Source organism: Scyliorhinus torazame, chromosome 18, assembly GCF_047496885.1.
Source record: "Scyliorhinus torazame isolate Kashiwa2021f chromosome 18, sScyTor2.1, whole genome shotgun sequence".
NCBI lineage: Eukaryota > Metazoa > Chordata > Chondrichthyes > Carcharhiniformes > Scyliorhinidae > Scyliorhinus > Scyliorhinus torazame.
Window position 1 is genome coordinate 7,984,687 of NC_092724.1, and position 26,724 is coordinate 8,011,410.

Below are 26,724 nucleotides of genomic sequence, written 5' to 3' on the forward strand. Positions count from 1 at the left end.
TGGGCGCTAGAAGAAACCCCGGGTGCAATTCTCCCATCGGGAGTCTAGGTGTCGACGCCAGAGTGAAAACCGGAGTGTTTCACTCCGGCTTGGAGCCCGCTCCCAGCCCCCCTATTCTCCCACCCCTGGCGGGCTAGGAGCGGCGCACGTCATTTACGGGGCGCCGCGTAAGTGCCGTCACCCGGGCATGCGCCCGTCCTCCCCGAGGGCGCCCCGCAAGAAGATGTCGGATGGATCTTGCGGGGCGGCAGAGGAAAGGCGGTCCTCCTTCAGAGAGGCTGGCCCGCCGATCGGTGGGCACCGATCGCGGGCCAGACCCCATTTGAGGCGCCCCCGGGTGCAGGAACCCCCCTCTTTCTCTCTCTCTCTTTCCCCCCCCCCCCCCACCTGAAGCTGACTAGCACTGCGCATTTAATTTATCGTGAATGAAGGTTTTGTTCTGTGGCTGTGGCCTAGTTTTTTTGGCCTCCAAGCAGAGATTGGCAGTGAGAAGCTGTCTCACGACCTCTCAGGAGCACTAAGTGATTCCCGAGCTCTTGATTTCAAACTACTGACAATCAGTGTAGCACTGACTGCCAGAGTGAGGCAGGTGGGGGTGGAGGGCACGGAATCTGTCGAGCGGCTTCAGCCCCATGATGGGCCTTGCGTGGGCAGATAAAACATGCTCTCCTGCCTAGGTCACTCCGCTAAACCTCTGCAGAAAGTCGCCATGATAACTCTTTACAGATAGGGGCCGGTTTAGCACAGGGCTAAATCGCTGGCTCTTAAAGCAGACCAAGGCAGGCCAGCAGCACGGTTCAATTCCCATACCAGCCTCACCGAACAGGCGCCGGAATGTGGTGGCGACTAGGGGCTTTGCACAGTAACTTCATTTGAAGCCTACCTGTGACAATAAGCGATTTTCAGGTGTGGGCGGCGCCGGCGGGAAACCCGTCGTATTGGACAAGCCGCTCGGCCCATTCGGGCCAGAGAATCGCTGCAAACGGCGAGCGGCGATTCTCCCAGCGGCCAGCCGTGATTCTCGCTGTGCCAGTTTTTGGGGGGGGGGGGGGAGAAGAATTGCGTGCGGGCATTGGGACGGTGTGGCGGGACCCGGCGTTGGGGGGGGGGGGGGAGAATTCCGCCCCCCCATCTCTGTTGCGATGCCTCCCATGGTCTGATAGCATACTTTGGGCCTAGATGTTTCTGCCCATTTTCTGCTGGAAATCAAACTCCTTGTTGCCTCGATCTTGTGTGAAAGCAAACATGTTTGTGGTATGGGAAGGCTGCCAACATTTAATGGGTGAAGGCCTTCAGGAGAAGGAATGCACGACTTGAAAGAGTAGTGGAGGCAGATTCAATCAGGAACTTTCAAAAGGGAATTGAATGTTTATTGGAGAAAATAGCAAGGCTGTGTTTGGGGGGGGGGGGGGGGGGGGGGGGGGATGGAGGGAGGGGGCAGAAATGCAGGAGTGTGCAAATACTTGAATACCCATTGCAAACAGCTGATGTTGGTTTGGTGTGCTGAATGGTTTCTTCCTGTGCGGTAAAAGTTTTTTTGAATTTTATAAGCAGAAAACGATTAGAAGGGGCGGGGGAAATTCCAAATCGGTTTCTTTCCGGAATCTTCCGCCTGCACCCTTTGAAAACGCTGCCTGTCGATCCCTGGAAATAATATTGCGCTGTTGCCTGGGGTTTGAGATGCCGAGGAAATCCTGGGCCTGAAATCCTTTTGCCTGCGTGAATCACAGTCAGAATCTGTTCAGATTGCCTTTATTTCTCAACCCCCCCCCCTCCACCCTTTTTGTCTCTTGCAGACTTCCGTACACTCGTCCAATGGGGATAAACCGAGGAACTCCACTGAATACCCCAGCCATCTGAAGAAGAAGAAGACTGAGGAACGCGATTCGGTCAACGATTACGTAGGTCTTGTGTTTGGTATTTGGGTCTTCCTCCGACCTGTCACCGCTGCACCCCCCCCCACTCTCCTACCCCCCATTCCAAATTAGCCCGGGATTTTAATCTCTAATTTTGCCTCAACATGGATTGGGCTGGGATCCAGAGGGTGATGGTGTCCGTTATGATCCCCATGTCGGCCAACTAACAAAAAGAACAGAAGTTACCGAATGACGCCAACAAGAAAACTCGTGGACAAAATTCCACTTTTTAAACTTTTAACAATTGGATCAAAATCAGCTTAAAGTAACCATAAATTCACAGGCAAATGATTATTATTTTTCTATTCATTTGAGGGATGTGGCCGGTCGCTGGCTAGGCCGACAATTATCACCCATCCCTAATTGCCCTTGAGTAGATGGCGGTGGTGGTGAGCTCCCTTCCTGAACCGCTGCTGTGGTGTAGGTACATCTACCTGCTGTTAGGGAGGCAGTTCAGCATTTTGATCCAGCGACGTTGACGGAACAGTCAGGATGGTGTGTGTGAGACTGGGAGGGGAACTTCCAGGCGGGAATCAGAATAATACAGTGCAGGAAAGGCCCATTCAGTCTGCACAGACGCATGGAAGACACCTGACCTGCCCACCTAATCCCGTTTGCCAGCACTTGGCCCATAGCCTTGATGTTGTGACAGCCAAGCGGTCGTCCAGGTACTTTTTAAAGGGTGTGAGGCAATCCGCCTCTACCCCCCTCCCAAGCTGTGCATTCCAGACCCTCACCGCCCTCGGGGTAAAAATGCTTTTCCTCAGATTTAGCCACTGACTCTCATTCAACGCTATGTCCCAACCAACCACCGCTCCACAGACCAGGCTTTCACCAGAATGATGCACTTCTGCAGAACCTCCTCAACTCTCCTCGTGACTCTTTGAATGGTGAAGATCCACCAGTAAAACCTTTTATCTCTCTCTCTCTCTCCTCACCCTCCTCTCTCTCTCTCCCTCACCCTTCTCTCACACACTCACACCCCACCCCCCACCACCCTCACCCACCTCACTCACACACACACACTCACACACTCCCACACCACCCTCACACTCCACCCTCACCCTCCACTCCTCACCCTCCTCTCCCTCTCCCTCACCCTCCTCTCTCCCTCACCCTCCTCACACTCTCCCTCACCCTCCTCTCTCCCTCCCTCACCCTCCTCTCTCTCTCCCTCACCCTCCTCTCTCTCTCTCTCTCACCCTCCTCTCTCTCTCCCTCACCCTCCTCTCTCTCTCCCTCACCCTCCTCTCTCTCTCCTCACCCTCCTCTCTCTCTCCCTCACCCTCCTCTCTCTCCCTCACCCTCCTCTCTCTCTCCCTCACCCTCCTCTCTCTCTCCCTCACCCTCCTCTCTCTCTCCCTCACCCTCCTCTCTCTCTCCCTCACCCTCCTCTCTCTCTCCCTCATCCTCCTCTCTCTCTCCCTCACCCTCCTCTCTCTCTCCCTCACCCTCCTCTCTCTCTCCCTCACCCTCCTCTCTCTCTCCCTCACCCTCCTCTCTCTCCCTCACCCTCCTCTCTCTCTCCCCTCACCCTCCTCTCTCTCCCTCACCCTCCTCTCTCTCTCTCTCTCTCTCTCTCCCTCACCCTCCTCTCTCTCTCCCTCACCCTCCTCTCCCTCACCCTCCTCTCCCTCTCCCTCACCCTCCTCTCTCCCTCACCCTCCTCTCTCTCTCCCTCACCCTCCTCTCTCCCTCCCTCACCCTCCTCTCTCTCTCCCTCACCCTCCTCTCTCTCTCTCTCTCACCCTCCTCTCTCTCTCCCTCACCCTCCTCTCTCTCTCCCTCACCCTCCTCTCTCTCTCCCTCACCCTCCTCTCTCTCTCCCTCACCCTCCTCTCTCTCCCTCACCCTCCTCTCTCTCTCCCTCACCCTCCTCTCTCTCTCCCTCACCCTCCTCTCTCTCTCCCTCACCCTCCTCTCTCTCTCCCTCACCCTCCTCTCTCTCTCCTCATCCTCCTCTCTCTCTCCCTCACCCTCCTCTCTCTCTCCCTCACCCTCCTCTCTCTCTCCCTCACCCTCCTCTCTCTCTCCCTCACCCTCCTCTCTCTCCCTCACCCTCCTCTCTCTCTCCCTCACCCTCCTCTCTCTCTCCCTCACCCTCCTCTCTCTCTCCCTCACCCTCTCTCTCTCCCTCACCCTCCTCTCCCTCTCCCTCACCCTCCTCTCCCTCTCCCTCACCCTCCTCTCTCTCTCCCTCACCCTCTCTCTCCCTCACCCTCTCTCTCCCTCACCCTCTCTCTCCCTCACCCTCTCTCTCTCCCTCACCCTCCTCTCTCTCCCTCACCCTCCTCTCTCTCTCCCTCACCCTCCTCTCTCTCTCCCTCACCCTCCTCTCTCTCTCCCTCCTCTCTCTCTCCCTCGCCCTCCTCTCTCTCTCCCTCGCCCTCCTCTCTCTCTCCCTCGCCCTCCTCTCTCTCTCCCTCGCCCTCCTCTCTCTCTCCCTCGCCCTCCTCTCTCTCTCCCTCGCCCTCCTCTCTCTCTCCCTCGCCCTCCTCTCTCTCTCCCTCGCCCTCCTCTCTCTCTCCCTCGCCCTCCTCTCTCTCTCCCTCGCCCTCCTCTCTCTCTCCCTCGCCCTCCTCTCTCTCTCCCTCGCCCTCCTCTCTCTCTCCCTCGCCCTCCTCTCTCTCTCCCTCGCCCTCCTCTCTCTCTCCCTCGCCCTCCTCTCTCTCTCCCTCGCCCTCCTCTCTCTCTCCCCCTCGCCCTCCTCTCTCTCTCCCTCGCCCTCCTCTCTCTCTCCCTCCGCCCTCCTCTCTCTCTCCCTCCGCCCTCCTCTCTCTCTCCCTCGCCCTCCTCTCTCTCTCCCTCGCCCTCCTCTCTCTCTCCCTCGCCCTCCTCTCTCTCTCCTCGCCCTCCTCTCTCTCTCCCTCGCCCTCCTCTCTCTCTCCCTCGCCCTCCTCTCTCTCTCCTCGCCCTCCTCTCTCTCTCCCTCGCCTCCTCTCTCTCTCTCCTCGCCCTCCTCTCTCTCTCCTCGCCCTCCTCTCTCTCTCCCTCGCCCTCCTTTCTCTCTCCCCTCGCCCTCCTTTCCCTCTCCCTCGCCCTCCTTTCCCTCTCCCTCGCCCTCCTTTCCCTCTCCCTCGCCCTCCTTTCCCTCTCCCTCGCCCTCCTTTCTCTCTCCTCGCCCTCCTTTCCCTCTCCCTCGCTCTCCTTTCCTCTCCCTCGCCCTCCTTTCCCTCTCCCTCGCCCTCCTTTCCCTCTCCCTCGCCCTCCTTTCTCTCTCCCTCGCCCTCCCTCCTCTCTCTCCCTGCCTCTCTTCCTCCCCCTCTCTTTGCCTCCCTCCCCCTCTCTTTGCTTCCCTTCCACTTTCTCCCTCCCTCCCTCTTCCTCCCCCCTCTCTTTGCTTCTCTCCCTCCCTCCCCTCTCTCTTCTCTCTCTCTCCCTCCTTTCCTCCCTCTCTTCCTCCCCCTCTCTTTGCCTCCCTCCCTCTTTCCCTCTCTCTCACTCTCTGTCTCTCTCCCCTCTTTCTCTCTCTCGCTTCCCTACTCTCTCTCTCTCTCTCTCTCTCTCTCTCTCTCTCTCTCTCTCATCACGTGAATTGAAATATATTGTCCTACACTCGGTTATCTTAACCGACCTGGAGCAGTGAAGTCTTTGCTCCATTATGGTGTTAGCCACCATGTGGTCAGTTTACATTCTATCCTGTGCACTCGAAGAAAGATCTCAGCCGTGCATTGCAGCTGAACAGCTTCCAGTGGATAATAAAAATGGTGCAATATTTATTTGTCACATTTTAATAAGGTAATACATTACCATCAGCATGATTTGAGAAGTAAATCTCCAGGCCCTGCTGTAGCACAGACTTTCCCCACTGAACTGATTAGATACAGTGAGGTAACTCGACGATCTGATGAATGGAAAATAATTTTATTTGTGACATCGGGAAGCCATAAAGCCTCAGTTTCTCATGTTGCCCTTTGACGTGCCCAGCACAATCTATTCACTTTCTTGTTCAACATCCTGACAAAATAAGAAAATGTCCTCCAGGAGAGGGACCGACGAGATGAACGTTCTGAAGCTGGGCCGTTCTGATTTGACACGGTCCCTTTTTGCTGCCCCCCACCCACAAGCCCTTGTCCTTTTTGACTATCACTTTTTTTTCTGTTGTCTACTTGAACCCCCGTCGCTAGAAATGGCCGTAATGCCCGTTATTTCGTTGAACTGTTCTGGACCCTTTCCTCTGCCCCTTTGCCACATGGTCAAACAGTTTCCAATTTGCACTTTGCCCACTGTTTACGCAGTCCTTTTGTTTTGCTAAAAGAGAAACTATTCTTCAAAGGCGGCCTAATTTATGACGCTCAAAAGTGCACTTTGAGCCATCCCTTGATGTCCGACCTCGCTGCCCCTGATTGCTGTCTTGTGACCTCAAAACTGTGTGCGCGCGCGTGTGTGCGTGTGATAATTAGATATCTGGATAGCTGGGTGGAGACAAGTTGGCGACAGATTGAAGCAGGCAATCTACAATTCCCTCAACGTTGAGTACTATGCCATCCCTTCCTCTAGGCTCTGAAAGGAATATCAATTGCCTGGATGAGAGATTGGGCAGAGTGTGAAATAGCACCGAGAAACCTATCATTTGGCAGCACGGGGATACTTACCTGATTGTGCCTGTTGCTGGCTCTTAGAAAGAACTGTCCAATTTAGTCCCACAACCTGTGTTTTTATCTCTTTCCTCCCGCCCGCCATCTTGCAAATTGGTCGTCTTCAAGTACATGTCCAAAATCCTTTTTTGAAAGTTCTCAAGGAATGTGATTCGCCCACTCTTTTACAAACTTGTGCGTCAAATCTTGAATGTGAAAAACAATTTTCCTCACTTCCACCATGGCTCTTTTTCAGCAATTATTTGAAACCTGTAACCCCTGGTTACAGCCCCCCCCCCCCTCTCCCCGACAATAAAAGCAAAATACTGTGGATGCTGAAAATCTGAAATTAAAAACAAAGGGTGGGGGGGGGGGTTGCTGAGTTTTTTCCCAGAACTTTCTGCTTTGTTCCCGCTCTCCCTGCTCGTCTCCATTGGATCTCCGAAGTTTCTCCGCCCAAAGGAGAATAATCCCACGGGGCAGGATGGCAGGGCTGAAGGTTCCCACGCAAAGTCAACGGGCTCTTGTCCGTCCTCCAGATTTTCCAATCCCCGCCTTCAGCCATGCCCACCTCTGGCAGGACCACAAAGTCTTGTCCGTCTTCTCCAGTCCCTCCACACAACAGGCAAATGAGGGACTCCAATCTCAGGATGTTGCTTCAGCTGTGAGGCAGTAGTGACCCCCGACACCTGTCTACATTTACAGGCGAGTTGGGATTGGAGGAGGGTTGGGGGGGTGGGGGTGCGCAGTGAGAAATCTACAGCTAATGTTACCGTGCAAGTTAAATGTAAATAGAACATATAGAACAAAGAACATACAGTGCAGGAGGAGGCCATTCGGCCCATCAAGTCTGCACTGACCCACTTAAGCCCTCACTTCCATCCTACCCCCGCAACCCCTCCTAACCTTTTTGGTCACTAATGTCAATTTGTCATGGCCAATCCACCTAACAGCACGTCTTTGGACTGTGGGAGGAAACCGGAGCACCCGGAGGAAACCCACGCAGACACTGGGAGAACGTGCAGACTCCACACAGACAGTGACCCAGCGGGGGAATCGAACCTGGGACCCTGGCGCTGTGAAGCCACAGTGCGGCCCGTGTGTGGTGTAAAGTATTTACTGCAGTAGCCTAATGGTGCTGCTCATGAATACAAACACCGCTGTGCAGTTTTCTGGCTGCAAATAAGTAGTTCTGTGCTGCCATCTTGTGAGTAAAGAGTGCTATAAACTCCTCTAAGAAAGCTGGACACACATGGGTCACTGCTGGGGAAATGTGGAATGCCCTGAAATGTACCCTCCTCCCTACAACTGCTTTCCTGTTAGGTCGGACCAGCCAATAGTTACAACACAGAAGGAGGCGGTTTGACTGGTTGTGTGCGCGCCAACTCTCAGCAAGAGTAACCCCGCTAGTCTCGCTCCCCCATCTACTCCCAAAGCTCTGCAAATCCCTGTCTTCAGAGAGTTCTCCAATTCCATAAGAAACCGGATCAGGAGTACTCCGTTCCACCCCTCGAGCCGCTTCGCCATTCAACAGGATCTGACGTTCCTCACCTCCACTTTCCTGCCCTTTCCCTGTAACCCTTGATTCCCCTTACTGAGCAAGAATCTATCCATCTCAGCCTTAAATATACACGAGCCCCCCACAGCTCTCTGTGACCAGGAGTTCCAAAGACTCTCAACCCTCCGAGAAGAAATTCCTACTCATCTCAGTCTTAAATTGGCTCCCTTTATTCTGAGAATCTGCCCTCTGGTCTGAGACTCTCCCAAAAGGGGAAACATCCTCTCCGCATTTATCCTGTCAAATCCCTCAATAATCCAACATGTTTCAATGCGATCATTCTTCTAAACTCAAAGAGTAGAATCCCAACCTTTACTCCTAAGACAGTCCCTCCATACCGGGGATCATCTTCATGAACCTTCCCTGAACCTTCTCTAATGAAATAATATCTTTCCTCAAAGGACCAGAACTACTCTCAGTGCTCCAGATGTGGTCTTACAGTATTCTGTACAGCTGCAGCAAGACTTCCCAACTCTTGTACTCCAACCCCCTTAATTCCATTCGCCTCCCTGATTACCTGCTGTACCGCTGTGCTAGCTTTCTGTGTATCGTGCACAAGTGCCCCCTTTTGTGTTGCAGCTTTCTGCAGTTTTTCTCTATTTAAATAAGACTCCGTTCTTTTGTTCTCCCTTCCAAAATGGACAACTTCACATTTTCCCACATTATACTCCATTTGCCAACCTTTTGCCCACTTGCATAACCTATCAGTGTCTCTTTGCAAACTGTCTGGATCCCTCTCGCAACTTGCCTTTCCACCTATTTTTGTGTCGCCTTGCAAATTTGCCTACAGTACATTCACTTCTTTCCTCCGGGTCTTTAATATATATTGTAAATAGTTACGGTCCCAGCACTGACCCCTGCGGGATCTAACTGGTTACGGGTCAACAACCGGGAAAAAGAACACCTTTTCCCCACTCACTGCTTTCTAGCCATTAGCCAATTCTCTATCCATTCTCTATTCATGCCAATATACTGCCTCCAACACCATGGTCACTGATTATTGTCACATACCTTTTTGTCCGTGTATATTCCATTCCCTCCTTATCAATCCCTCCACTGCTGCGGGTTCAGCCCGAGCTATCGCTTGCATCATGATTAAATTGCTCGATCTTTGTCACCTCCTGAGGATCTCAATTTGCAGACTGCAGCATTGGGTTAAAATGGAAAATGTTTAACCTGATTTTGCCCCTTTATTTTGAGCTTATTCTAGCGTCTGTAGATTCTGTTGCAAACTTTGCAGTTTGGCCAAAGTGATTAAACCCCACCCCCATAGTTTAAATTTGAAGGAAAGCCCAGGGTGGTTATGCGCCGTTTTTAACTTCAGGATGTTGTTCTTGAATCCAGCCCAGCCTGGCACGATGCATGTCCGGGCTCGGTGAAATGAGTTTTGACATTCCGACCTGACTCTGCAGTGGGGCTGGAGTAAAAGCATCAAATTGTCCACAAATCTGGACCAATGTTAGCCAGACTGTTCAAAGAAGCCATGAGCTTGCTGATGTGCAAAGAAGACCCAATTTACACTGGCAATACGGCGCGTGCACTTCTGTGATTGGGATTAAGGAAGGAGATGGAACAACTTGGATTTATATAGCGCCTATCACAACCACCAAATGTCCCAAAGTGCTTTGCAACCATTGAAGTCCGGCAGCAACCCACCAAGGCTCCCTCAACAGCACCTTCCAAATCTGTAACCTCTACCACCTAGAAGGACAAGGGCAGCAGATACACGGGAACACCCACTGCCTGCAAGTTCCCCTCAACCCACACATCCTCCCCACCTCGGAATATATCACCGTTCCTTCACGGTGGCTGGAAGTCCTGGAACACTCTAACAGCACAGTGGGTGTACCAACCTCATGTGGGCTGCAGCGGTTCAAGAAGGTGGCTCACCACCACCTCCTCGAGGGCAATTCAGGATGAGCAATATAAATGCTGACCTTGCAGTGATGTCTGCATCCTGTGAAAGGATAAAGGAAAGTACTACGAAGGACTGTAAGTTTGTGATGGATTGACACAAGTGTTTGATTGGGACGCTGTCATTTTGTCCTGATTATTTAAGTTGGAGGGTAGCTATGTCATGCAGAGCATTACAGCTGCGGGTTTGATATCTGAGGCTGCAAAATTTGCCTCCGTTGCCTGAGGAATGGGGCAGAGTCATGCTGGGGTTCCTGTTACCTGTTAACTCTGTCCCATTCCCAGTGTGTGTGTGCACGATTTGAATTGGGCTCACCGATTATGTCACCCGTCAATGAGGCCGATGATATCTGCTGCCATGGTGTGCACATGAAGAAAAGTTACATGGGCACCCCTATGGTGAGCTGTTGGGGGTTGTGGAACGATAAGAGCTCACTCAATAGGAAACAAAATTGATGGGATGGAGAAAAGGCATTTGGTACAGAATTATTGAAGTTGTAAGTTGTGACACAGTTTGCACTTTGTTAATTCTCGTCAAGTTTGCATGAGGGAGGCTAATAAGTAAATTCAACTGATAGATTAGAAACTCTGCTTATTTCCTATTGTTTCCCCTTTCATTCTTTTAATCGTATCTCCCATGTGTTCACTTCCTCTTGCACTGATTGCTTGGGTTGTATTGAGTTGCTGGTAATTCTGCCTTTTGCAGCTACATTATTGGCCAGGATTTTCCAGCCTCGTGACCCATGAGCTGAGCCATTCAAATATCCATTGATTTGGGCAGCCAGTGTTTCCACCTATTTGGACGACCGCCCTGATAGGGCATCCATACTTTACTCGCAAATCTCCCTCCCTTTTTCTACCCCCCTCGTTTGAAAATGACAATTACACACACGACCAAATTTCTACAAGTAACATCAGCATCTACTGTGGCCTTATTTGCCTTAACAAAGACTGTGCCCAGCAGGTTCATTGACCACAAATGGGCTGCTGCCTTTCTTGAGAAGTCCACAATGTGTATTTTAAAACTTGAGTCATTCGCTGATGACCGAAAATAGGAGTGCAGTCCTTGGATGACACGGTGAGGGAGTAAACCAGGGACCTTCCACTTGCTTACTTACTGTTGTGTTATGTACTCTGGGATAACACAGGCTGCAACTGGATGCAGCTGAAACCAAAAGATACTCCAGACCTTGAAGTTAGTTCAATCTGATTTATTGAACCAGTAGCACAGTTCTCTATGAGTTTGACTCTCTGCTAACCTAAGTGTGGTTACTCTGTCTGACTGAACCGGACTAGCTCTCAGCCATGTGCTGGAGGTGTGATACTGTACATACACCATGACTCACTCTGTAGATGTTCATCAGTGGAAAGAGGCGGAATGTGAGTGCCTCGTGCCTTTTATCGTAAGATGCCACCCCCGAGTGTCCTGCCTGCTCATTGGTCATGTCCTGTTCACTGTGTTCATTAGCTGCCTGTCTGTATATCATTATCTGCATGTCTGCATATCATGACACTTACCAGCTTGATTTGAATAAAGCCATTGCACTGCTCACGACGATGATTTGGGGTCAACTATTGGCCTGTTTTGAATTGGACAATGTGCTGAATGTTAATCAGTCACCCCATGATAGAAATATGGCAGGGACTTCAACCAAGCACATCTTCCAAGAAGTTTAAATATTTTCTTTCTCTCTCTCTCTCTTAAACAGGACAGCGACGAAGACAAAAGCGATGATAATCTTGTGGTTGATGTTTCCAACGAGGTCAGTTAAATGTTTGTACGGCCAGGTTTTGACATTTTGAAAGCTTGGCTGTAGCCGACCGTGCCCACATCTGTCCTTCATGTGAATATTAAAATGCTCTCATGTCCTGGAGTTGGCCTTTGAGTGACTCGAGTTGTGTGTTCATTAAATGGCAATGAATCAGAAATCCTAACTATGAGCAATGAAGGAAATCTACCAATAAAAACAAACTCAAATCATTAAAATATTTTTCCTTAATTTATTTTGACTACAATTTTCCCCCTCCGTCTGCCAACTATTAATACAAGTTAAAGAACAATTCATAAGATGAATGAAAAAGCTTTGACATTTTTCCATATTTCTTTCAAAGCCTAGCTCCAAGTTGCCTCATTCCTGTGGGAAACGTGTTTATTAAAGCCTAATGTTGTCAAGTTGGCTCCCAGGATGCAGTCTGCTTCTCTTGGGCAGCCCAGCCCTTTGTGGCACTGCTGTTCTGAGAAAGGTCTCCGTTCGATACAGTGCCTTACTTGCTGCCCAAACTAGGCCTGGTCAATCCCAAAATGCTGTTGCCCCAACTTGTGGCACTCCATTCCTAGCCCACCATCAACTCATTGTATCCCTACAGAGTGGAAGGAGGCCATTTGGCCCATCGAGTCTGCGCCGAGCCTCTGAAAGAGCCCCCTGCTTAGGCACCACCCTATCCCCGTAACCCCACCTAACCTTCCCATTTTTGGACACCCAAGGGGCAATTTAGCATGGCCAGTCCATCTGACCACATCTTTGGACTGTGGGAGGAAACTGGAGCACCCGGAGGAAACCCACGCAAACACGGGAAGAAGGTGCAAACTCCACACAGTCACCCGAGGTCGGGATTGAACCCAGGCCCTTGGCGCTATGAGGCAGCAGTGCTAACCACTGTGCCTCCCGACTTGTGTTTTTTTCCTTCGCCTCATTGTTTTCCCAATACATCATTTGGGAGGACGGGCGTACTAACTTCAGTGTCCTTGAAGGAGCCCAGAGCACCAGCATAGAGGTCACGATCATTCAAAGCCAAATTCACTGGGCGGGCCATGTGCTTGGGATGTCAGAGTCCCGACTGCCAAAGCAAATCTTCTTCGCCCAACTCAAGGGAGGCTTCTAAACAAAAGGAGGACAAAGGAAGCGCTTCAAAGACACCCTGAAAGCTTACCTCACAAAATGCAACATCGCCTTCAATGCCTGGGAGACCCTTGCTCAGAAGAGACCTACTTGGAGGAATCTCATGATTGAAGGGACACAATTCTTCGAGGACACCTATTGACAAGAGGAGGCCCGGAAACGGAGCCTCAGAAAGGAACACCAGCGATCTAGAGTGCAAGGACCCATCCCACCTCCCGGAACAAGAGTGCGGTTGAAGCTGTGTCTCTAGAATCGGACCCCTCAGCCACATAAGACCCACTGAACCCATGGCCAGTAACACGGAGTTTCTTCGGTGGACAATCGTATTCGTTAGCGAGTAATCGCCGAAGAATCCCCAAACCAGTTTTGATTCTACATGCTCTCCGTACTAATGTTTGTTGACTGCAGTTGTAACTATTAGATAGGGTAGACGTAGGGAAGTTGTTTCCATTAGCAGGGGAGACTAGGACCCGGGGGCACAGCCTTAGAATAAAAGGGAGTCACTTTAGAACAGAGATGAGGAGAAATGTCTTCAGCCAGAGAGAGGTGGGTCTGTGGAATTCATTGCCACAGAGGGCGGTGGAGGCCGGGACGTTGAGTGTCTTTAAGACAGAAGTTGATAAATTCTTGATTTCTCGAGGAATTAAGGGCTATGGAGAGAGAGCGGGTAAATGGAGTTGAAATCTGCCATGATTGAATGGTGGAGTGGACTCGATGGGCTGAATGGCCTTACTTCCGCTCCTATGTCTTATGGTCTTATTGTTGACTTAAAAAGAAACCCTCTGTTGAAGCCTGAAACTGGCTTTGGGCCGAGAGTAAGTTGGCTTCATCTGGGCGGGACTGCAAACTGAAGCTGGGCATAAGGCGATGCTTTTCAACTGCCACCCTTGGTGCTGCCAAACATTGGGATCTTGTATCAGGAATCCCCAAGGAGCCAAATCCCACTCACCACCAACCCCAGGCCAAAATCCCCCCAGGTGTAATAAACTGCAGGAGGCCCCGTTGCGAAATTCCTTCGTTCCTTGTAGTCCTGCTGCTATGCGCTGGTCTCCATGTGACCCTGGTACATTTTGTCCACCCATTAGCTGTGTATCCTGGGAAGTAAAGGTTATGGTCAAAAATGAGAGAGCCCCTGCACTTTATTGTCCCCCTACCCCCCTCCCCAAAGTGAAATGAAATGAAAATCGCTTATTGTCACAAGTAGGCTTCAAATGAAGTTACTGTGAAAAGTCCCTCGTCGCCACATTCCGGCGCCTGGTCGGGGAGGCCGGTACGGGAATTGAACCGTGTTACTGGCCTGCCTTCGTCTGCTTTCAAAGCCAGCGATTTAGCCCTGTGCTAAACAGCGTCCAGCTGCAATGATACTCCTACCACTGGTGAAGTTCAAACCAGTCAGTACAGACTGGAGATTGGCGGTACTTGTTGAAAATCGGGTTCTCTTGCCTCTTACAGTGGGCTAACAGTGTGGTGTTTCCTGTTGCAGGAACCTTCATCACCGTACAGCAGTCCTTCGCAAGCAGCACATGAAAACGGATTAGACAAACTGCACGTGAGGAGGAAGAACCAAGGGAATAGTCCCACCTCCTTGGTTTCCACCAGTAGCACTCCTCCGCCCCCTCCCCCGCCGCCTCTCAAGAGTAAAGACCCAGTTGCGGTAAGCACCTCTTCCCTTTTCTATCTCTTCATTTGCCACATCCTCTGGGGCGCTGAATTAAAATGACCAAAGGTTCACCTGGAATGTGTTAGTGGCTCAACTGAAAGTATCCCCCCCCCCCCCCCCCCCCCCCCCCAATTGTCACTCTGGCTCTCTTTCCTTTTCCTTTTTTTCTTTCCTCTTTCCTTTCTTCCCTTTTCCCCCTATCGTCATGGGACCCCCCGCCCCCTCTCGTGCCGCTGACCCTCGAGCCTGTGCCCCGCCACTACGCTCTCTGGATTCTCCAGTCAACTGAATCCCGATTTAACAGCAAAGACGGAACCCATTCTCCCAGAATCCAGCTGAAAAGAAGGCCTATTCTCAAAGGTCCTGGCGTGGGGCAGGCGCCAAGGTCATGATTAGTGTAAAATAAAGACGACCTTCGATTGAAAAAACTGTCGAACTAATATTTCCGTTCCTGTTGGCAGAATGAGAAAACCAATACACCTGGTCTTAAGTCGAATATATCATCATCAAGGAGCGATTCCGCGACCCCTGGCACCAGTGGTACATCACAGCTCTGTCCCACCTCCAGCAAAGCGGGCACTGATCCTTTAGGTAATGTGACCTTGACCTGAACTTTTTGTTATTTATTGATGATGTGCCTATTGTTGCATTATGATGCCCACACATTTTTTAAGTATTTGTTTTCCGATTGTGCAATCTACGAGCTTCCAATGATGTTTAAAGGGCTTTGTTGTGCTCCTCTCGCACGAATTGGAGGTTGAGGACCCAGCCTCCAAATCTCTGCCCCTTTCGTTTTAGCAACTCATCATCACTTTCCTCCCATTAATTGCCTCCAAATCCCCTTCTCTGTCCGCGGCCTGGTCACTTTGAGATTATCGCGCATATGCACATCTTAAAGGGGCGGCTGCTTTTACGCGGTCAGTTTGTCTCGTGTGGAAAGTGCCCGATTGCAACCTGGAGAGAACGTTGGCCTGGGCCCCTCCATTTGGTAACTATTTTCCCCTTTGACCAATGATTGCACCTTTTCCCCCATGCTCGAATCCAGAGCGAAGTGAGAAGTGAATCTGAATTGCACTGCACGGCGGTTCTACAAAGCTGTTCGCATGACCGACATGTTAAGACACGTTCTTACTCTCCCATGGTGCTCAACATTCAGCCTGCCATTCCTGTGCTGGCTTTTCAAAAGAGCTGCACGGTTGATTGCATTGGTCCATTGCGTAGGAACATGGAATTGTTCAGAGTTCTTTCCCCCTGCTGCATATCTCTGCTCATGGTGTGGGACCGAGAACTGCCTTGTTTCAAACATCTCTCGGGGGAACTGGAGGGGATCGGGTCTGAAAGTGGAGTTGATTGACGGGCTAAATGAATGGCTGATTTGGCTCCGAGGGACCATATGACAAACTCTTTTTGTTGCTTGTGCTCTTGAAGATAAACAATTAAACGGAAGTAGATTTGTCAGGAACAGATTAATGTCTTTTTAAATCGTCCAATAGTTCTATAAAAAAAGCACATTCTTGTTGTTTGCTGTTGTGTTATAATGTTCAGAATCAAATCAAAGGTTAGCACAAATTGTGCACTTGGCTGTGGTGACTGTACCTAACTAATTTGGTGCTCTCTCCCTTCAGCTTTAGGTTTAAAAACACCCCTGTCTGTACAGGGTGCCTTCCCTGTCCCGTTCGGCATGGTCCACACCGCAGTCAATGGTGGGATTGCTGGGGCCAATACCTACGCGGGGTTACACTTTGCTTCCCCTCAACTCAACGGCGGAGCCTCTGCCTCCACGTTTGGACGCTCGTCCGTGGTAAGCCGTGCATTTTGTGTTGCCCAACAGGTCTTAAAAGACATGGGGGGGGGGGGGGGGGGGGGGAGAGAACGGGGGACGTGATTTTCCATCTGTTGTCGCCTGTGGGGTCTTCCGGTCCTCCCCGGCGGCAGAGGGGCGTGAACAACGGATAACACCATTGACAGCGGCGGGACTGTCAGATCCTGCTGCCGGCCAAGGTGGGCCGCCATCGCTGGCGTCGCAAACCACGCTGGGGGAAGGCCGAGGTGGAAAATCCCACCCAGCGTTGACAACCTAAAAAGCAACACCAGGAGAAGAAAGGGAGGGGGGAATATTCATGTCCCGAGGATTGAGGCCCAATAAATGTTTTTTTTGTTTTGTTTGAAGTTTGTGGCTTGTCTTTAGTGCTGTAACCACGTTGGGCGTCAGTGTTGACGTCAAGCTCCCCAAGGCCTTGGTCCTACTTGGGCTGCTGTTTCTTAGATACTGAGTTATCCTTGGAGTATTGTGGCCTGGACATTTGAAACGGACCATTGTCTGAATCACAAATCTGGAAACCAAAGCTCTGTATTATCAGACATTGAGATATGCAAGTGAATGGGAGCCTGGCTTTCAAAACTTTAAATGGAGCCTCCTGAACTTCTTTGATATGCCCCTCTCATGGGTTACAAATATAAAATGCTCATCATTACTATTCTGAAGGAATCACTTCCTTCACCAGCCCAGTTGAGGTCCCTTGAGTAAGAGTGTTAATTAACGCTAAATTCTTTTTAAAATTTAGAGTACCCAATTTAGTTTGTTTCCAATTAAGGGGCAATTTAGCGCGGCCAATCCACCTACCCTGAACATATATTTGATTTGTTGGGGTGAGACCCATGCAGACACGGGGAGAATGTGCAAACTCCACACGCACAGTGACCCGGGGCCGGGATCAAACCTGGGATCTCGGCGCCATGAGGCAGCAGTGCTAACCACTGTGCCACCGTGCTGACCCGAGTTCCCATCGTCAACCACTCCTGAGGTTATTGGTCACACACACAGCAGAGTTGCAATCATTTATTTTGTCAATGAAACCTTTTGCTCTCACCTATTTACTCTCTCGCCTATTTTACTCTCTTGCCTTAACACCATTTTTCGAATCGCCTAGGCTGGTTTCGAACCTCACTCTCACAAACGAGGTCCAGGACTCCCGGGGAGCTTATCGGCAGCAACCGCGGGAAAACCGTAAGTACCATGAGAATGAAAGTACAATCCAGTCCGAGTACCTTTTGCCCAAAATGTGGCTTTGAGCTTGAATTGAACTTGATTTGCGTAAATATAGGAATGTGTGTCGGTCATTGAACTGCTGTGGCTCTGTTCCGCCAATGGCACAATTCCATCTACCCATCTTGACTCTGCAGCCCTTTGCATCCTTGCCCAACAAACCAACAAAAATTGATCAACCTTTGTTATTATTACAATAAAGGGGGTTTTGAGGCAATTGTGATGATGAAGGAGAGGGAGCTGGAGGGCTGTGGGTCGAACACTTCACAGCCTGTGACTTTGATATTGAAGTCACGGCCATCGATGGTAGCGTGTGAAGGGAGGGTGCCGGAATTAATGGAGGGAACATTTCCGGGATGGGGAGGCGTGAAGCATTTTTAATTGGAGGTGTCGAGGGTTGGGAGGCAAGAGTTAGAGAGTCCGAAGCTAATATTGCTCAGGAGTGATGGAAGAGTGAGGCAGTATAGGATTATTTATTTATTCTTTCATGGGGGTGTGGATGTCGCTGGCAATGCCAGCATTTATTGCCCATTTGTAATTGTCCCTGAACTGAGTTACTTGCTCTGCCCTCCGATGCAGAGGGAAATTAAAAATCAACCAGATTGCTGTGGGTCTGGGGTCACATGCCGGCCAGACTGGGTCAGGACGGCAGATTTCCTTCCCTGCCGGACATTAGTGAACCTCTGAACCAAATGAATTTTGACAACAGTCGATGATAGTTTCATGGTGACTGGCTTTCAATTCCAGATTTATTAATTGCATTTAAATTCCACCAGCTCCCCCAAGTGAAACAGATTTGCAGATGAGTGAAGCTCGGAGGACGGATGGCAGCCTGCAACTGGAATAATCTGGTTCGGGGGTGACGATGATGGTTTCAGCAGCTGATGGGCTGGCGGGGGCAGAGGTGGAAGGAAAGAGTCAGTGATGGAGAGAATATGGAAGCTCCGCTAGGGTTTAATAGGGTGGCCAGCTTTTCGACCAATCTCTTTCAACCATGACCTGGAAGAGAGATGGAATTGGTCAGGAGGGATTCCGGCAGGAACCAAAAGTGATTGGCCAAGAAATTTGGGAAGGTCCTTCTTTGGGTGGGGTGAAATAATGAGCCTCAATCCTCGTTGGCCTATAGTCAGCGTGACATAATTCAATCCATTTTCCAGGCCAGTGGCTTCAATTTCCCAAGATTTATTGGGATGGGGGGAAATTGCAGCCCCTCAAGCAGTCCAAGGGAGGAAAACACTGTCAAACAAGACCAGGAGGAGGCCATTCAGCCCCTCAAGCTTGCAATAGTGACCTTGGTTGTTGTTTAAAAACCCTGGTTCGCTAATGTCCTCTTATTGGTCGTCACAGCACAGTGGTTAGCACAGCTGCTTCACAGCTCCAGGGTTCCAGGTTTGATTCCCGGCTTGGGTCACTGTCTGTGCGGAGTCTGCACGTTCTCCCCGTGTGTGCCTGGGTTTCCTCCGGGTGCTCCGGTTTCCTCCCACAAGTCCTGAAAGACGTGCTTGTTAGGTGAATTGGACATTCTGAATTCTCCCTCAGTGAACCCGAACAGGCACCGGAGTGTGGCGACTAGAAGTCTTTTCACAGTAACTCCATTGCCATATTAACGTAAGCCTACTTATGACAATAAAGATGATTACTATTATGGAAGAAAATCTTTAGGAGCGTCGCTCGCAAGGCCGGCATTTATTGCCCATCGTAATTGCCCCAGAAATGACCTTGCCAGACCAAGTCAGCCACGTTGCTCTGGGTCTGGAGTCACATCTAGGCCAGACCAGATAAGGACGGCAGATTTCCTTCGCTAAAGGGCAGGAGTGAACCAGATGGGTTTTTACAACCATCGATGATAGTTTCACGCCTGCCATCCCTGAGATCAGCTTTATAATCCAGATTTATTAACTAAATTCGGTCTCCGTGGTGCGATTGGAACCCACACCTCCAGAGCATTAGCCGGGATCTCTGGTTTACTTGTCCAGCGACATTACCACGATGCCATCCTTACCTAGTCTGACCTACATGTGACTCCAGACCCACAACAAGGTGGGTAATCAAGCGAAAGTGGGCAAATGGAGTCCAGATCGATCAGCAAGATCGCTGGGTTAAGAGACCTTTTCCTGTAGCCAAAGATTTGTGTTTTTATTTTGCCTCTTATCCTCTTTTACAGTGCCTACTCATTTCACGTTGGAGCAGACAGACAGATGCAGCCTGTTGCTTTTCCAACTGATGCCCTCACCGGCCCAGGCATCCCACGGCACGCTCGGCAGATCAACAACCTTCCCCACGGAGAAGTGGTGTGCGCCGTAGCCGTCAGTAACTTCACAAAGCACGTGTACACTGGGGGAAAAGGCTGCGTGAAAGTGTGGGATATCAGTCAGCCAGGAAACAGGAGCCCAGTCTCACAGCTGGATTGTCTGGTAAAACAGTATCCTTATTTATCTTTTACTGTTAAATCTTGCTACGGGTCACACACTGTCTGGAATCGAAGGCAGAGTGCGGGGATAAAACTGTGTCCTTATGCATATAAACATTACTCATGCAGGGCAGGTTTATTCAGGTTATTTATACAGGATATCCCAGCAGAGTGCTCAAAGGTTGTTTACAGAGCATTCCTCCTCCATGGCAGCGTACAGACTCCACACAACCCAGGCTTGGCCTTGCATAGGTAATTTGGCAGCTCTGAAGAGGTTGTATTCAGTTCATAGCAGAATCGTCTGTACAGTGCTCTGTTGCTATGGGCGAGTCCATGCACTTGGCAGGAATTAATTTCACTCGTTTGTCAGGGTTAAAGTGGTGGTCCTCCATTTTCCTCTACTCTCTCTTCTTTCACTAAAGCTTGTGGTAGGGGAATGCACCCAATTGGAAGTGAAGACGGTTGGCAGATTGACCGAGAGTCACAAGTTGGGTGATAAAACGGGTCCCTTGCGCTGGATTAACCCACTGATAAATTAGCAGAGCCACCTTCACTTCTTGACAATGCCTGCATTACAAAGCAGGAGGCCTGTCCGGTTGGCATATGTTCCTCGTCATCTTTGGCGCCCTTTGCCATCACCCCGTATTCTGACTCGCTAGAATCACAAATGCCACTCGTCCTCCAGCACTTCATCCCCGAGATGCCAGGAGCAGAAACGTCAGCCAAGCTACCCACTCATTTCACTGTCCAGAAACTCCTTATGGAAAATCCACGTGTGGGCTTTGGTGAAAAGAATATCTGGCTTATCCGCAACTCGCCCACCTTTCAACGCCAATGCCGTTGATCTATTGACTCGCATTAACTGCCCCGAGTTATTTGCGAGTAGTCACTTGGGCAAAGTACTGGAGAGCTGATTGTGGTCAGTGCCCAGTTCAAATGCATGCCAGCCACGTGTGCCTCCTGCTTTGCAACACGAGCAATCCCTATTGAAGCAGCAGACAGCTGAACCTGCAGGCCAAGAAAGGCTGCGGTTTGGCCCCCATTCTGCATTGTTGTCTGATCTCCAGTCAGGTGATATGGGCCAGGGTTTAGAAACCACCAAAGTATATTATGGAGGTCACCTGACCTATAACTGTTTATTGATTTTGGTTACGATGAGCACACAAACCTGTCATTCCTGTGTTATTCAACACATGCTTTTAATCAAAAAACAACCTTTATTCTACAATTTTAGCTAACATCTGTATAAACACACACAGTAAGAATTATTATCAACTACAAACATAATGTCCCCACACAGCTACATGTAATCTATGCATAACCCTTAATAAATTCCCCCTTAACTGTTCCAATTCAATAACAAAATCCAAGTAAAACCAGAAACACCTTTTCAAAGGTGTGCCCAGCACACGGCATTCTTACTGGTATAAGACTTGTTATTGATACTCTGTTCTCCTTTTCAAACAGCAGGTTTGAATTTCTTCCAGAGAGCAATTATCTCTTTTAAGTTACCAAGGAGTCTGAAAACAGCTTTTAAAGTGAAGATAGAGAGACACTTCTTTCAACCTGTGCAGTTCAAAACCCAGTCCAAACGGAAGTAAAGCCCACAGAGCCACAAACCAGCTCCAAACTCAAAAGCGAAAGTAAAAACTCAACAGAGCCACAGCCCAGCTCCACCCACACAATGATATCACTGAAGCCATGTGATAAGACACAACATTTCTTAAAGGGACACTCCCATGACACAGGGTGGTAATTGGGAACCTCGAGTGGCTCTTAGCATTGTCGGCTTGGGGAGGGGAGGCTCCTGCCCCTGATCACCATTCCGCTACTTCCTGCTGCATATTGAATGGCAACTGGAGATGGGATTGGACTTGGCCAATCTGGCTGACGGTGTCATAAATCAGAGGCACACAATGCGCCCGCCGGCACACTAACAGAATCAGGAGGGGAGGAGGCATAAGCTGTAGGAATGAGGCTGGAAGCTCTTGTCCCAGTGATGGCTCCCTATACAATTGGAAGGATTTCTGGCAATTGGCTGAAGACCTGTAGCTGTTGCAGAGGAGCTAAAACCGATATAATTTGAGTTGTTTGATTCTAACTGCTTGAACTTAAATATCTTGTCATGTTTTATTACATTGTTATAAAGAGCCAAATTCCTCTTCGTTGCCTGCCCTTACCCCCATCAGCAGCTATTAGAGCACCTCATAAATGCCATTGGATTCTGGCAGCCTGCCCAGACTCTTAATCACTTAAGTATCAGAATAGCAAATCTTGGCTCCACATTTCAATTTATTTAGATATTTACCATTTTGGCAAACGATCCCTCCCGAATGTGTCGGGTTGAGCAGGGTGAGCTGGATTTTAATGTTCTGCTTTCCGATCTCGTCAGCACTGCAGTCTTGAAGCAGGGCTGGATGAAAACTGATTTCTAAAGGTCGGTTTCTATAATTCCGGCCGGGCTTAGGCTCCTCTGCTGAGCGACTGGCATAGAGCTGGACAACAGCAAAATCAGCTGACAATCAGTCACAACATCCCAGGAATAATTAGTGGTGGCTGTCTGTTCAGCTTTGATCTGGTGATTGGAGCCAGACGAATGGGGAAGGTGCCAGAGTCTGGCTGGCAGGTCAAATGTAAAAGAATACGTCGACTAAAAGTGGCTTATGGAGAGAAGAGTATTATTTCCATTCTTCTAAAGTCTCAAATGGACCGTTGCAGGTAATCGGCTCGGGAAGGAGGGAAACTTAAATAAAGTAAAACCTAATCTAATATGGATCGATCCTTTTTTTTTTTAAATTTAGAGTAGCCAATTATTTTTCTTTTTCCAATTAAGGGGCAATTTAGCGTGGCCAATCCTCCTAACCTGCACATCTTTTGGGTTGTGGAGGTGACACCCACGCAGACACGGGGAGAATGTGCAAACTCCACACGGACAGTGACCCAGGGCCGGGATTCGAACCCGGGTCCTCAATCCCAGTGCTAACCACTGCACAACATGCCACCCTGATCGATCCTTTTTAAGAGGCTTCTCTTGCTGCCCTACCACCTACATATTGACTTCAAATTTTGTTCGATAACATTCCATTTGAAGCACTTTACGATGCTTTTCTACATTTTAAGGTACTATATGAATGCAAGACTGTTACGGGCAGGTAATGCAGCACTCAGTCCCCAACCTATACCCGCACCCCTCAATTGATGGCTAGAAAAATGGACACATGGCAGCTCTATTTGGCATTTCCTAGAATTCCTACAGTGCAGAAGGAGGCCATTCGGCCCATCGAGTCTGTACCGATCCTCCAAAAGAGCACCCTAACTCGGCCCACTCCTCCACCCCATCTCCGTAACTCCACCTAACCTTTGGACACTTAAGGGGCAACTTTAGCATGGTCAATCCCCCTAACCTGCACATCTTTGGACTGTGGGAGGAAACAGGAGCACCCGGAGGAAACCCACGCAGAGGCGGGGAGAAAGTGCAAACTCCACACAGTCACCCGAGGCCGGAATTGCACCCGGGTTCCTGCAGCTGCGAGGCAGCAGTGCTAACCACTGTGCCACCTTGCTGCCTTTCAAAGCACCTTCTCCAAAGGGCATTAGTGTGGCATTCCTCACAGCAGTTAGGCTCCTGCCCCACACCAGGGAATAAATTAATAAGATGATGGTGCACTTTGACGGAATCCAGCAAGGCAGGTCGATGTGACCGGATGGTACACCTGACTGACTGCCCAAGGCCTTCAAAAGTACCAGTGTTCACATTAAGTGTTTACCCATACAAAGCCCCTCACAAACGCGCTGTCTCATTGCGTTTCTTCATCCTTCACTGAAAGACTACCACAAATTGCGGAAGAGAGCCAGTGTAAAAGCCTGCACCAATTTAATGCCTAGTGCGTATTCAGTTACCAAAACCATAAAACTCGGGAAACTGGGCTCTGTGCACTGACGTCATTGAGGCCAAAGGGGGAAACCGCCTGGAAGGAGCCTTGGGCGAGAATCAACCTACTTCTGATTTACTGCTTCGAGCACGTTTCCTCTTCCATTTCTTTTTGAGGCAAATGCTACATTCCTGACAACTACCCGCAGTGGAGACTGTGGTACATTTTTATTCCTTGCTCACTTCTGCCAATTCTTTATTTCATTCTTAGTCTCCACTCCTCAAATCTCTACAGTTTTCTTCTGTCGACTCGTGACTGTTCAGCATGTTTTCAAGGACTGTTAAAGTTCTGGTTTGTGCTTTCCATGCTGTTGGGATCTTTACATTTCCTGGATTGTGAGAAATCCAGGGATGGATTTGCATCAGCCTCCCCGGGCGTGTGTCCCGATTCTCCGGGACCGAGCTATTATCTCGGCTTTTGAAGGAACGGCACACAAGGTGAAATATGCTTCGCCGGTTGCACGATCTGTTTCACACTGAGCCTGAGGTCGCTTTCACTGACTTCAAAGGAATGGAAAATTGGGTGTATCGCAGGCTCCTGATTCGTTCGGAGCTCGCTTCGCAATACTGGCATTTTCAGATCCCGCATCTCCTTTCCTATTCCGTAAACATTTTATTTAACTTTTGAAAATAAATTTAGAGTACCCAATTTTTTTTTTTCCAATAGTGTGGCCAATCCACCTACCCTGCACATCTTTGGGTTGTGGGGGTGAGACCCACGCAGACAGGGGAGAATGTGCAAACTCCACACGGACAGGGACCCGGGGCCGGGATTTGAACTCGGGTCCTCGGTGCAGTGAGTGCTAATCTATTCGCCATGGTGCTGCCCTCGTAAACATTTTATTGTGACTACACAACCGACTTGGAGCGGGAGAAGGGTCATTAAAAAAAGAAACACTTGCATTCATGTAGCAGCTTTTACAACCTCTTAGCTTCCCAAGTGCTTACAGCCACTTGGGTCTGGCGAAGTATAAACACTGCGGCAACATAGGAAACTGGGCAGCCAATTTGCATACAGCAACTCCCACAAACCGGAATGATCAGATAATGGGCGGGAATCTCCGGCCGCGTCTGCCCGGCGACCGGAGAATCCTGCCCGAGGTTAACGGACTTTTCCATTGTCCGCGTCTCGCCCGTGGCGTTCTTGTGTGGGGGGCCCAATGCGTTTCAATGATGTTGGTTAATGAATAAATAATGAGCAAGACTTTGGGGCGAATTCCCCCAGATGCTGAAAGGATAGTTTCCCTCGTGGGGGTGTCTAGAGCGATTGGCCATAAGGATGGATTTTGACTACCGTGGCCGGTAGCTCAAGTTGGGAAATTTATGAACTCGCCACCTCAGTAAAAAGAACCACCGGATTTTATCTTCGAGGGGCCAGTGAGGGACAGTCGGGCCCACTGACCCCAGAAGCAAATATGAGAACAAGGGGGGGGTGGAAATGTTGAGGCGGGTTGGTTAGATTAGAAGGTCTGCCTCCGTTCTATGTTTTCAAAATTATTCAGCCCTCCAGTCTTCACCCCTCACTAATGCGCCACCCTTCCATGACTCCTTGTACCCCCGTGCAAACTCGTGCCTCCACCCCCATGGTCCCTTATACCCTGCATGCCAACTCACCAAATCTCCACCACGTGCAATCTCAAATGGTTAATCGCTTAAAAATACAACCACCGTCCATCATAAACAGCTAATCCTTTACTAGACACTTTAAGCTGTCAATCAGACTGTGAACTCAGAACCCCCGCTGAGATAATTGTTGCTTTTGAAACTTTGCCAAGCTTTCAAAAGGCCATGATGATGGTTCTTGGAGGAAATGTTAACAAAGACCTCTATTAAAACTGCATGAACAGTTGCGACACCAACTGCCTTGCCAACGAAAGCAGACTTTTTGTTCAGCAATCAGTGTAGCTGTAGCCAATTTTCTTTTACAGTTTAGAGAGTGAGTCATTTAAAAACAACTTCAAATCATGGACATTACATTTAAACAGGTGTTTTGCATACTCCATCAATTTGTGGCTCCCACACTATGGGTTAAGGTTCTTGCAGCAGACAAAATGGAATCGGTTTGAACTCGGCACGGAGTTCAAATGGCCTTGCTGAGTTTAGATTTCCTCCTCCTTCCCCCTTCGGCACGAATGGGATCTGTTAGAAATGGGCGCGGAACATCTGCATCCGGGTGAAGATGTGGTCCTTGTTTTCAGAAAAAGGTGTCTGAGTCTCTAATCTTCGAGACTCTCTACCCCAGACAGCTATGGAGGCTGAGTTATTGAATGCATCCCAGACTGTGGTTGGTGCATTTTTGAACCTACCTGGGAGCCAAAGGTTTTGGGGAAATGGGCAGAAAAGTGGTGTTGAGGCAAAGATCGGATCAGTTAGAAGCTTAGTTGGTGGAGCAGACCTGAGGGGCTGTATTGGCTACTGCTCTGATTTATTCTGCCTGTCTTCAAATAGTGCCACGGGATCTCTTACATCACCTCAGCGGGTCAGAAAAGGCTCTTTCAAATGCCTCATCTGGACGGTGGCACCTCTGACAATACAGAACTCCCACTGTACCGCCCTTGGCGCTGTCAGCCTAGAATTAGTGCTGAAGTCTCAGGAGTTGGTCATGAACCCGTTGCCTTCTGAATCGGATTCTCCCCTGGGAGAAGCCACTGGGGCCCCCATTCGTACATCACCATGGCATCCGTCATTTTGACCAACCTGAGTGTATTGGCTGATTCCTAAAACTATGTTCGATTGGAGTATTGTGTAACGGTGAGACATTTCTAAGGATCTACGACTAGTAGCTTTTAGAGGTTCGAGTGTATCATTGTTG

The 26,724-nt window shown here is 49.7% G+C and overlaps 1 protein-coding gene across 2 annotated transcripts in view; it reads left to right on the forward strand.

Annotated features, from left to right (window-relative positions):
* LOC140394922 (transducin-like enhancer protein 4) overlaps positions 1 to 26,724 on the forward strand; it is a 171,242-nt gene that overhangs the window by 121,648 nt on the left and 22,870 nt on the right. For both annotated transcript variants that reach the window (XM_072482112.1, XM_072482113.1), the window contains 7 exons: positions 1,797 to 1,901; positions 11,675 to 11,728; positions 14,349 to 14,519; positions 14,987 to 15,116; positions 16,151 to 16,326; positions 17,456 to 17,532; positions 19,736 to 19,985. In XM_072482112.1, the coding sequence (XP_072338213.1) occupies positions 1,797 to 1,901; positions 11,675 to 11,728; positions 14,349 to 14,519; positions 14,987 to 15,116; positions 16,151 to 16,326; positions 17,456 to 17,532; positions 19,736 to 19,985 (963 nt within the window). The remainder of the gene's footprint in view (positions 1 to 1,796; positions 1,902 to 11,674; positions 11,729 to 14,348; positions 14,520 to 14,986; positions 15,117 to 16,150; positions 16,327 to 17,455; positions 17,533 to 19,735; positions 19,986 to 26,724) is intronic.